The following is a 12,053-nucleotide window of genomic DNA, read 5'->3' as shown; positions in this document are numbered from 1 at the left end:
CTTAGTTCTTTGAGAAAATCAATAAAATTGATGGGCCATTAGTAAGACTGACAAAGAAAAAAAGAGAGAGGATGCAAATAAACAAAATCAGAAATGAGAAGGGGTGTGTTACCGCAGACCCTGAAGAAATAAAAGAAACCATAAGAGGATACTATGAACAACTATACACCAACAAATCAGATGACTTAGATGAAATGGACAAATTCCTGGAGACACACAAAAAAGCTACATTGACTCAGGAATATGAATGCTGAGTCATTACATTTATATCTCTTTTAGTATCCAGTCTTTTAGAGCGGCTAGAAGTAAAAACTTAAGATTGTGAAATTGTAACCCATGTCAAAGTCTGAAATATGTTCTAAAACTAATTGTGGTGCTGTGCCTTAAAATTTGTAGCTTTTATGTATATATGTTATTGTTCACAAAAAAAAAAAAAGAAAGAAAGAGAAGTCGATTGTGATGATAAAAAAGTATATAAGCCCTCTAGCCTCCTATATTTTGGAGCAGCTAGAAGGAAAAATATGAGAGGATCGTATGGTAGCCCACGACAAACGCTGGGATCTATCCTGTAACCGCTTGTTGAAGAGTTATTTGAAAACTATTGCTTTTTTATTTATTTGCTTTGTATATATGTTATACTATACAATTAAAAAAATATTATGAATCAAAGTAATTAAAAGTTCTAAAAAAAAGAAAGCACTAAGACACTTTGTTAAACTTGTTCTTAGGGAAGAATTGAATGACTACCTTACCTCAAAGCATATGAGTTGTTACTGAACTTCCTTATGGTAGTAATAGACCAATTAGACTCTGTAGCAAAGCAGTCAATACACAAGTTAGAGAATTGAGGCACATGTTTAAATTCATATACCATAAATTACATATACTACAAGAAAAATTGTTCAAGCATGTTTTTGATTGAGTGAAAAATATGTCCTTGATCTTTCAAATGGTTGTGAAGTTGTTAATGCATGAAGTAGTCCATTATTTAAGTGGGGGCATGTCCTTGCCAATAATCTAACAAATATTCCTAACAAAGAATGAACATCCTTTTGCCTCCATCATTCAGGTGCTTCCAGGGAATTGATGGTGGCTTTTATATTATTTGTTTTCAAGATTGAGAAGACAGAAGCATTTGCGTTGTCTATACCACCCCCAGTAGTGTTCAAATCCATCAATAAAACCTTGGATGTAATAGAAATGTATAAGATGCTTCCTAATTCTGTTTCATTTGCTGACTTTCAAATGCATTTTTTGTTGGGTTGCTTTCTTTCATTAATTGGAGCTTGTTATCAGGCCAAGCTATATCAGAGGTGGAAGAGGTAGAAGCTGCAAACAAGATGATAAAGATGGAAGTGATGGAAGCAAAAGAACCTACAGAGGCTATGGAAACCAAAGAACCACTAGAAATCATGGAGGAAGTGCAGCCAATGTGATCAGTGCAGCCTTTGGCAACCATGAAGGACATGGAGCCAATATAAGTGGTGGAAGAAGAGGCAGGAGTAGTAGAGGTAAGGGAATCAGTGGACTCAGTGAAGACAGTGGAACCCATGGACTCAGTGGAGGAGAAAATTGCTCAGAGGCATATGTTCCAGGATTGGAAAGACCAGCATCCCATTACCTTAAACATCAACAGGAGGTAATGCACCATTCAAAAAAGAAATTGAATTCCTCTCATTGTGAATGTGGTCCTGCCCGTGATACTTAATATTTCCCGCTATTCCAGATAGATTTTAACCTACCTGAAGCTTTAAACATTTTTAATTGTAGCTTTGGTTGTAAATCTTTATTTCTTCTAATGCTGATGGTTCATATTTACTTCCAGTGACAAAAATATCCTCTTATCGTTTGTCTTCATAACTCAGATCATGTGTATGTGGTAGTGTCTCAACACAATTTTTAAAAATTTTATTGTGATAACATGCATACAACATAACATTTCCAATTTTAACCATGTTCAAGTATACAATATGTGACATTAATTACATTCACAATGTTGTCTCAACACAGTTGTAAGTGAAGTTATGTACTATTTTAGAAAATGATTTTCTTGCTCATAAATGTTTATTGACTTTATAAATATGTTTAAAATACTTAAATAGCTTCACATATGCTAGATCAATAAAAATTGTCAGAGGAGTTTTCCTGGAGCACAAGGAATTTAAACTAGTACATGAAAAATGGGGAGTATTTAGAAATATGGAAACATAAGAGCAATTCCAGACAGAGAGACAGTCATACCACACTACTTTCCCAGCCTATTGTTTATCACTCAAACTGGCTTTGAAGATGGCATACATTTTCATAAGTTAGTGCCATTGTGCAAGCTGTTCCTTATGTTTGAAAAGCTGTCACCTCAACTCCTTCTCTGCTTGTTGAACTAGTCATCCTTCAAGATCCAACTCAAATGTTGTCTTTGAATTTCCAAGCTGCAGAATTTTATATCACTTCCCCTGTGCTTGCAAACATTTTGCCTGTAGTTCTGTTATAGTATGCATCACATTATATTTTAATTATTTGTTACTTGACTTTCATCACACTAGATTATGAATTCTTAAAAGACAGGAACTATGTCTAATCCATTCTTGATTATTTTCCTCTATGCTGTTTTATTTTCCTGGGCTGCTGAAAGCAGATATCATGAAATTTATTGGCTTTAACAGTGGAAATTTATTAAATTATAACCTTACAGATTTGAGGCTGATAAAATTGTACAAATCAAGGCACCATTAAAGCAATGTTTCTTCCTGAAGAACAGCTGCTAATGATCCTTAGATTGCCTCATGGCAAGGCACTTCTTAGAAGCATCTGCTGGTCTCTCTCTTCTGAGCAGTTTTGTTGCTTTCAGCTTCTTGCTTAGGTGGCTTCTCTCAGTCTTTGTTTGAATATCATTCTCTCATAAAGGATTCCAGTAAAAGGATTAAGGCCTCAACTGAAGCAATCTCATCAAGAGGTCCCACTTACAATGGGTCAAATTTCCTTAAGAACATGATTTTCTGGGGTCCATACAGTTTCATAGTACCACAATCCACTCACCCAACCCAAGAGTCCAACCTTGGGCCTAGCCTATGATAGACACACACTAACTACAGAAGAAATCAATGAAAAAAAGAAAGAAAATAAAAACAAGAGGAAGGAAACTCCCCAGGTGGTTTCCAATGGGAAAGCAGTATCAGTGGAAAAGTTTTCTTTCTGTCTATCTAACTAACCATATCTATCTATCTAATATGCCTTAATTCAAACATTAAAACAGGATGTCCCAACATAGGTTTCATAGCACCACAATTTGTCTCCAATTATTTTAAGGAGTGTTTTTGATATTTCCAGAGTGAATGGATCTAACTTTCATTTTAGTTTTTTAAAAAGTACATCCTGCATATTTTTAGGGTTGGGAAGGTCACAAAAGTCAGACTATGACAAGGCAGCACAGTTCTCTTAATGTCAAGAATGATTGTTCAGACACAAGAAAGAGAGTATCAGCAGACAGGTCCTTAGCTGGTGTGTTTTCCATAGGATATGGCATCCTACATAATTTCTGTCACATTTTCTTGCTGCTTTCCTGGAGTTTCTTCTCTTTCAGTTAACTTAAGTAGGCTAGTTCAGTGAAGCATGTTCACACTCTAGAATTTATGTTGGTGGATTTCCCATCATTAGCTTTATTATATGACAATTCTCAGAACAGGCATTTCATGCCTCCCAGTTTTATGACCATACCTTCAAGCAGTGGATCTGATACCCCAATACTGATGCTTTTAATTTTTTCACTTAGCTATTTGGCATAGAATTGTTGAATGTAAGCTTTTGAATCAAACAGACTTTGGTTTCAACTGATCCCCCTAATTATTAGCCCTATGACCTTGAATATATTAATTTTGCGCTTTAATTTTCTGAAAAGTAAAATGGAAGTAATTATATTTAGTTTTTGGGTATTTGTAAGGATTCATAAAAATATGTAAATAAGATGCTGAGGCACATTACTTGGCACATGGTAAAAAATCCACAAATGTTAAGTCCCCATGTTGTATTGTTGCAGACTTAAGGCTTGTGTTTCTCCTCTGATATCATTCATCTCAAAAGAGATTAGTTCTCTCTGTCTTGAAAATATTGCTGCGCTCTATAAGTAAATGTGGATTTTATAAGAATATAGAATAATAGATGTTGCAAATGTTGCATTCTCTTTTACAAATCACCTCTAAGCATGTTTTTTTCCCTATTAAGTTCCTAACAAAATGGATTTTGATTCTATTTTTAGGTGCCAAATGGTGGCAATGAGGCCTTAAATGCCAGTACATCCAGCACTGTACCCCCAGCACCTGATGATGAGAATGACAATAAGGATGTATCAGAATCATCAGCAAACTCAGAGTTTTCTGCCAGTCACTCATTTCTTTCCAAAGGTTCTGGGAGGGCTGCTAATGTTGACTTTGCCAGTGCCATCTGTAAGTATGTTTAATATAATCTCCAAATGCCATTATCTGTTCACATATTAAATACAGTGTTTGACCACTGGTTCATTATTTGCAAAGAATCAAATCATTCTAATATTCAATTGACATAAACTCAGATTTATATGTGCTTTTAAAAAAAGTCTACCCTTTACTGAGTCTTTATGGCACTTAAATTTGAACTACAGTTGAGAAATTGAGTCCCTCATCTAACTTGTTCGTTAGTTTACATTCTAGTCACAGTAACTTAAAATCTATTCATATTCGGCAATATGTTTTAACCATCATGATTTGTGTTATCTGATGGTTAGGGGTTATTGAAATGATACCTCCAATTAAAAATAAAATACGGTAAAGTAAAAGGAAATTTTCTAGGCTGTCTCATTTGTGGCAACATCCGAACATATATGGTATATAGTTTAGTAATTAACCTCAGTATCTTCCACTTACTTCTTTGCAGCATATGCTGGATTAGTGGAAGTACCTGAGAAACCACCTAAGAGACCCTCTGATGTCAATGTTAACCCCCTCTATGTCTCACCTGCATGTAAAAAACCACTAATCCATATGTATGAGAAGGAATTCACTTCTGAGATCTGCTGTGGATGTTTATGGGGTAAGTTTTTTTCAAAGAACACATTTTTAATCTATGTAGCAAATCTGTGAAAATCATAAAGTTGTCTTTTTTTCTGCTATTAGCAAACCATTTCCAGTCAAATAAAAATAACACTATATTTTTAGTAGTTAATTTGTTCAGAATTGGTTTAGCTAATTTTTTTCACTCAATGAAGTTTGATATTTGAATCAATACCCCAACTTTTTATGCTGTTTTTTTTTTAACCTGAAGTAACTTGGCTAAAATATAATATTTAACTAGGTTATCATGACTTAAAAATTTGAGGTTAGTATTTCTAATTCAGGTTACTGTGCACCATATGATATATAATAAATAAAGTATTGCAAGAAAGAATGCTGCACAATCTTCTTTTTAAATAGTCTAGGATTTGTAGAGAAAGTTCCTTCTATAATTTCTTAACTTTGATAACCGTTTTCAATATTTTTGTTTCCGAAGGGTTATAACCACATCGGTAGTGTTGACACAGTATTTTACCTCAAGCCAGTCTGAATCATAAATGAAAAGAGAGGAGAAATCCAAAATAAATGCCATCCTCTGACTTGCAATTTCGCAGATTTTCTTTAATGTATTATTGAATGGGGGACAGGGTTTTAAATAAAAAATAGAGTACATCATAGTTATTTGGATTAAACAACTTAGAGAAAAAGCACATCATCCTCACAATTTTGCTAATATAATATGTCAAATAACAAAGAGCAAAGCTTACTTTATTAACATTTCAGTCAGGCAATTACCCAGATATAGTTAATGTGTAGTCACTCATTTTTATAACATACAATTTCATATTTTGAAAAATAAAAGATTATAGCCAAAGTTAGCTGTACTTTACCAACCTTCCTTGATTTCTCTGTGGAAGGAAGATGCATTTCTTAAATCTGCCATTGGTCTTGACTTTGAGAACTGGTGAAGAATGGAGAAGGAAAATGAAGGCAAAGACACTTGTGTTTTCTCTGTATAATAAACCCATGGAGCACGAATATTATTAAAGAGGAAAACACTTTTATTTTACTTTGGCTGATTGTGTCCTGTATCTCAATTTATGTGGGAAAACACCAACAGTGGTTTGAAGTGTATTATTACTTTAATTCTAGATTATATTTCAGTCCTTTCAGTTGAATTTTAAATAGTGGTTATATTCGAACCAAAAGAGCCAACCAACAAATAGAACAGAGTGTAGAAAATTAGATACCTGCAAGTTAGAACTAATTTCACAAGAATTTTGCATGTAACAATTTTTTAATGTATGGATAAGCATAACAAACATTCAATTAAAAATAATTTTAGAAATAATTATTTTCATATAATTATTTTAAAACATTAAAACCCTAGATATAGTTAAGAATGAGAAATCAACAGAAATGAAGTACCTGTATTTACTAGATATCCTTACTGTTTAGTGGTAACTTTCAAAAGGGTTGATTGTTTTGATATGGTTTGGGACACTATCAAAGAGTACTGAGATCTACATAAAGTTCTATTTGTAAGACAGTGCACCAGATTTCTGCCACTGGAATAATACCAGAATCTTGTCTTCATTAATATATTTCTGTGAAATTTGTTTAGTTGGCATGAATTCACAGTCACATAGACTGAGATTAATATTAGCCTAAAATGGTAAAATTCACTGGAATAGCAAAAATACCAATATAAATGCAATTCTAAAAAATAATCTGGGCAGGCCACGGTGGCTCAGCAGGCAGAGTTCTCGCATGCCATGCAGGAGACCCGGGTTCTATTCCCGGTGCCTGCCCATGCAAAAAAAAAAAATATATATATATATATATATATATATATATGAGCTGGGCGGGCCACGGTGGCTCAGCAGGTAAGAATGCTTGCCTGCCAAGCCCAAGGACCCGGGTTCGATTCCTGGTGCCTGCCCATGTAAAAAAAAAAAAAGATATATATGAGCTAAGCTAATATAGCACTTTCTTTTAAAATCTGAACAGGAGTGAATTTGCTATTGGGAACCCGATCTAATCTGTATCTGATGGACAGAAGTGGAAAAGCAGACATTACTAAACTTATAAAGCGAAGACCATTCCGTCAGATTCAAGTTGTAGAGCCACTCAATTTGCTGATTACCATCTCCGGTTTGTTTAAGAACTAAAATTAACTGAGTAATTATGCAGAGTAATTTGATTGCAAACTGGGTTAAAGACTTTCTCAGGTGAAAATATTCATATGAGAACACTTTAAATATAACCTTTAATTGAGACTCCAAACTTTGCTATTTATATTCTTATCTATTTACAAAGTGAACTAATTTCTGAGGTATGTTAATATTGGTGTCTGGATATTTGATTGTAATGCACCTAGGATAAGGGTATCAAAAATAAGAAAAGCCATTCCATTTGCAATCTCTTGGATTCTTTTCTGAGTAGCCATCTACATCACAGCTGGAATTCTCACGCACGCATGCATATAGGACCACCAGTCAAACATACACCTTTCTTGATATGTGTTAGAAGCAACAAAGAAAAAAATGGGCAATAAATAGATAAGAGGCTTTCTTGATTAACACAAGAGCCTATAGAAAAAGAAGCCCCTAAGACCTCTGTAGTTTTCTCACACAGTAGTAAAAGATCTTGTTTTGGGAAGTCAGTACCTAAATCTTCCAATATATGAGTGTAAGTATATGGATGTTAAGAATGATAGTGATTACTAAGTACTTTGTAGTATTAGGGAAACACTAGCATTAAAGCTGATTGTAGGTATAGGTGACTGACAAAAGGAGAGGAAAATTTAGAAAATAGTTTAGCTGTTGAATAACATTATGCTAATCAGTCATTTATATGAGTTTATGTACCGTCTGTCTGAAACAAATAGCCGTGTTGCACAGTATTTGATGAATATGATTAACTGTGCTTAAAGTTTTGATTAGAGCAGAAAACCCTCTATAGATATCCTCAGAATTCATGATTTTGTTGATCATGTTCATGGTCACTTGCTTATAATTGTGTGAGGTGCACAGAGCAACATTTAGTTTTTCAAAGCATCTGGGTGGCTTAGAGAAAATGGATTTCTTCACTTTTTATCCAGCTTTCTCTAATCAAATTTTACCCTTTGTCGTGCTTTCATTTCTATTAAATGTTTTTTTTTTTGTTTTTTTTTTTGTCATGGGCAGACTCCGGGAATCAAACTTGGGTCTCTGGCATGGCAAGCAAGATTTCTGCCATTGAGCCACCATTGCACCACCCTCAAATGTGGATTTTTTGCATCAAATAGTGCTGAGAACATCAGCATTCAAAGATATCTAAGAGTTTAAAATGCAGGTTTATTTTACTATTATAGAAAAGAATGATAATAGACATAGATATCTGAACCTTAACACTGTTTCAAAAATGTTACATAAAAATATATACATCACATAAGAATCTTTATTGTTGGGCCTAGAAGTCTTGTTCTAATGAACTCTAAAAGTGACTAAGAAAAATGTTTATAGAGTCACTGTATATGAATAGAAATGTGTAATTTCAGTGTTTTAAGAAAAATTATTATAAAGTCACTGTATATGAAAAGAAATGTGTAATTTCAATAATTTGTTTTTGCTAAATGAATTGCAAGACTTTGGTGTGATTTACAATTAAAAAATTAAAATTAAAGGTAAATTGGATTAAGAAAAAATAAAACTTTTCAATTGTTTTGTAAATATGCTAGAAAGAGCACAAAGAGGCCCACTCTACTGATCCTGAATGTCCAGTCAATATATCACACGCACCTCTCTCGTACATATACAAGTATTGACACTACCATGGACTGCTTCCAGTTCTCTGAACCCCAGGAGGTGGAGTCATGACTTAGGGAAAAGCCAAGGTACAATGAATGGATGGTGATTCTGTTGTCTGCACAGTGCAAGTATTAACATGCATCAAAACAGACTGTTAAATCCACTTCAGAGACGTACATAGACAGACAGTAGATAAGAAAGTGATTATCTCTTGGGACCAAGAGACTAAGAAAGACTTCACTATCACATTTCCAAATTCTGAAGGGGAGATTCTGATGCAAAGCATTTTTTTTTAAAAAGTAAATATTTGCTTAAATAGGCAAAATTCCTTTTACTCTTTTGTTCTTCAAAAAATACAAAAATAGAAAGGCTAACTTGAAATACTGTATCTTTTCTTACTAACAGGTCATAAGAACAGACTTCGGGTGTATCACTTGGCCTGGCTGAGGAACAAAATTTTGAATAGTGATCCTGAAAGTAAAAGAGGGCAAGAGGAAATGCTGAAGACTGAGGAAGCTTGCAAAGCTATTGACAAGTTGACAGCTTGTGAACATTTCAGTGTCTGTAAGTCCCTTTTGTGTTTATTATATCTATATGAATTTTGCTTCCTTTCATTCAGTGAAGTAAATTGTTATGAAAGCAAAAGTAGAGAAAGAAAAGAATTTACAATTTCAAATACAAAGATGAGTGAATTTCATTGAGACATTTTCCAGGTATTTTATGCTACAGTCATAGTTGTTATAAAAAAAATATTTTAACTGATTGAAGTAACTATTGAAGTTAAGATTGGTTTTCTTTCTGAATTTCTCTCTTTTTTCTGTCACCCTAGATATTCCAGATAAACTGATTTTTTATTACCCCTAGTAGCTTCAAATATATAAATATTTGAGATGTATGTTTAGAAAGCTGGAAGGAAGTTCATTTGATAGTGTCTTTTTTTGAACAGCATCAAAATAGAATCAAATAACTATTTTTAGTTGGAAAATCTCTCTTCATAATGACCAGGAAACTTTTCCAGTCAAAAAGAGAATTCTTCTATGATCTACTGACTCCTGCTTGCACTGTCAATATACATGTATACATTTGCCAAATATTTCCTGCCTGATTAGTGTTTTCATAGCCCCTGTCTCTTCATAACTTATTTCCACTGTGACATGGAGTAACAACTCCAGTGTATCAGAATCCTACTTTCAGCCATTGGCAACTGGGAACTAATGTCATCTCATTCTGTTCTATTTCTGAAGAAAATCCTTTCTTTTTCTTCTTTCCCTCTTCACTAATTACCCACTGAGGCAGAACTAGTGACATAGGTGGGAAACATTAGAATCCCATTATACGAATTGCAACAAGATATTTCTATCCCAACTGACCATTTCTGTTCTACATATTAAGTGATTTTCTCAAGATATGTTTTTATATGTGTGTACATATGCATGCATGCACCATTAAATGGAGAACCAAGCACTCAGATAACAAAGACATTAAATAAATATACATTTTCTTCTAACTTTGTGTCACTATTTTTCTCCAAATCCAATTCCGTAAATTTGGAAGTCCCAGAAGTGAAAGATATCCCCAGGCTTTAACCAAGAGTTTCTATAGCAGAATTGCTTGTATTTGCAAATTTTAATTCAGTAAGAGATAGTTACAAATGTAGTCATCATGTAAGTCTGTGCCATTGTTAAGAAGATTGATTCAGTAAGTCCTGTTTTCCTGTGCAGCTCTCAGAGCAACCAAAAGTGTTTATCTTACTGACAGGTGGAACAGTAGTATCTTCACACAGGAGGACAGCAAAGTACCCATACTTGCATGGGATTTTCATAACCTTCCATGATCCACAAGATAATAGATCAACATCAATTACTGCCCTACACTAAATTTCTAGAAAATGTTTGATGGAGGTTGTTTCAGTTTGCTAAAGCTGTTAAAATGCGATATACCAGATGCTGGGCCATGGTGGCTCAGCAGGCAGAGTACTGACCTGCCATGCTGGGGACCTGGGTTCGATTCCTGGTGCCTGTCCATGCAAAAAACAGAAACAAACAAACAAAAAAACACACAATATACCAGAAATGGGTTGGCTTTTACAATGAGGATTGACTTAAAATTTACAGTTCTTAGGCCATGAAAATGTCCTGTTAAAGCATCAACAGGAGTATACCTTCTCTGAGGAAAGTTTGCTGGTATCTGGGGCACCTCTGTCACATGGGAAAGCACATGGCGATGTCTGCTGGTCCTTCACTCCCAGGTTTCATTGCTCCTGGTTGCAGTGGCCTCCTCTATGAGCTTCTGTGGGTCCTCTCTCAGCAACTCCGGGAGCTTTCTCTCTAAGCTCTCACTGGGCAGTTCCTGTCTTTTATCCTCTCATAAAGGACTCCAGTAAAAGGATTAAGACCCACATTGAATGGGGTGGGTCACATCTCAATTGAAATAACCTAACCAAAAGGTCCCATCCACAGTAGATCTGTACTCACAGGAATGGATTAATAGAATATGGCCTTTTCTGGGGTATATTACAGCTCCAAACTAGCACAGGGGTTAATCAGTCATGCTCCTTTGACCTACTTGGGAAGAGTACAAAAGACAATGAAAACACAAGCTAGATTCTCCTATTAAGTCTGCCTAGAGAGGCCAGAAGCAATTTCCTAGTCACAAGATTTAGGTCTAACAGGAAAGATAACAAATTCTACTGGAGCCAGAAGGATTAGTTGAGACCATACAGATACCATTGGTGAAGGTGTCAAGAAGCCTTTGAAGAGCAAACTCAAGGGACAATGTCAAAAATCAAGAGAAAAAGTAGCATTATCTGTGTTTCAATGTCTCTTTTGGAGAAAGTGGTAGAAGGGCATAATGGTCAAGGGCACAGATAGAGGTGGACAATCTTTATTGTGATAAGATATTTATTAGCTTGTGACTTGGCACATTGTCATTTAAGGTCATTTTTTTCTTTTGTGAAGAAAAAATGCTTCTATGTAGATGTACTTACATATTATAATATATACCCATTTGAAGTGTACAAGTCAATGGTTTTTGTATATTCAAAGTTGTTTAACGATCATCAAGATCTAATTTTTATTGCCCCAAAAAGAAACCTCAACTATATTAGCAGTTACTCCCAATTTCACCCTTCCTCCAATTTCCATCCTCACCTCCAGTTGTAGATAACCACTAACATAATTTCTTTCTCTATAATTTTCCTATTCTAAACATTTTATATAAATGGGATCCTACAATTACAATA

The 12,053-nt window shown here is 34.6% G+C and overlaps 1 protein-coding gene across 1 annotated transcript in view; it reads left to right on the top strand.

The window, feature by feature from the left end:
- Positions 1-12,053, top strand: part of NRK (Nik related kinase) — a 176,820-nt gene that overhangs the window by 145,857 nt on the left and 18,910 nt on the right. Inside the window, exons 19-23 of the mRNA XM_077145558.1 lie at positions 1,297-1,639; positions 4,253-4,439; positions 4,906-5,061; positions 7,032-7,175; positions 9,218-9,376. Coding sequence (XP_077001673.1) covers positions 1,297-1,639; positions 4,253-4,439; positions 4,906-5,061; positions 7,032-7,175; positions 9,218-9,376 — 989 coding nt within the window. The remainder of the gene's footprint in view (positions 1-1,296; positions 1,640-4,252; positions 4,440-4,905; positions 5,062-7,031; positions 7,176-9,217; positions 9,377-12,053) is intronic.

This window comes from Tamandua tetradactyla, chromosome X, assembly GCF_023851605.1.
Source record: "Tamandua tetradactyla isolate mTamTet1 chromosome X, mTamTet1.pri, whole genome shotgun sequence".
Classification (NCBI taxonomy): domain Eukaryota; kingdom Metazoa; phylum Chordata; class Mammalia; order Pilosa; family Myrmecophagidae; genus Tamandua; species Tamandua tetradactyla.
This window is presented reverse-complemented; position numbering and strand designations above follow the sequence as displayed.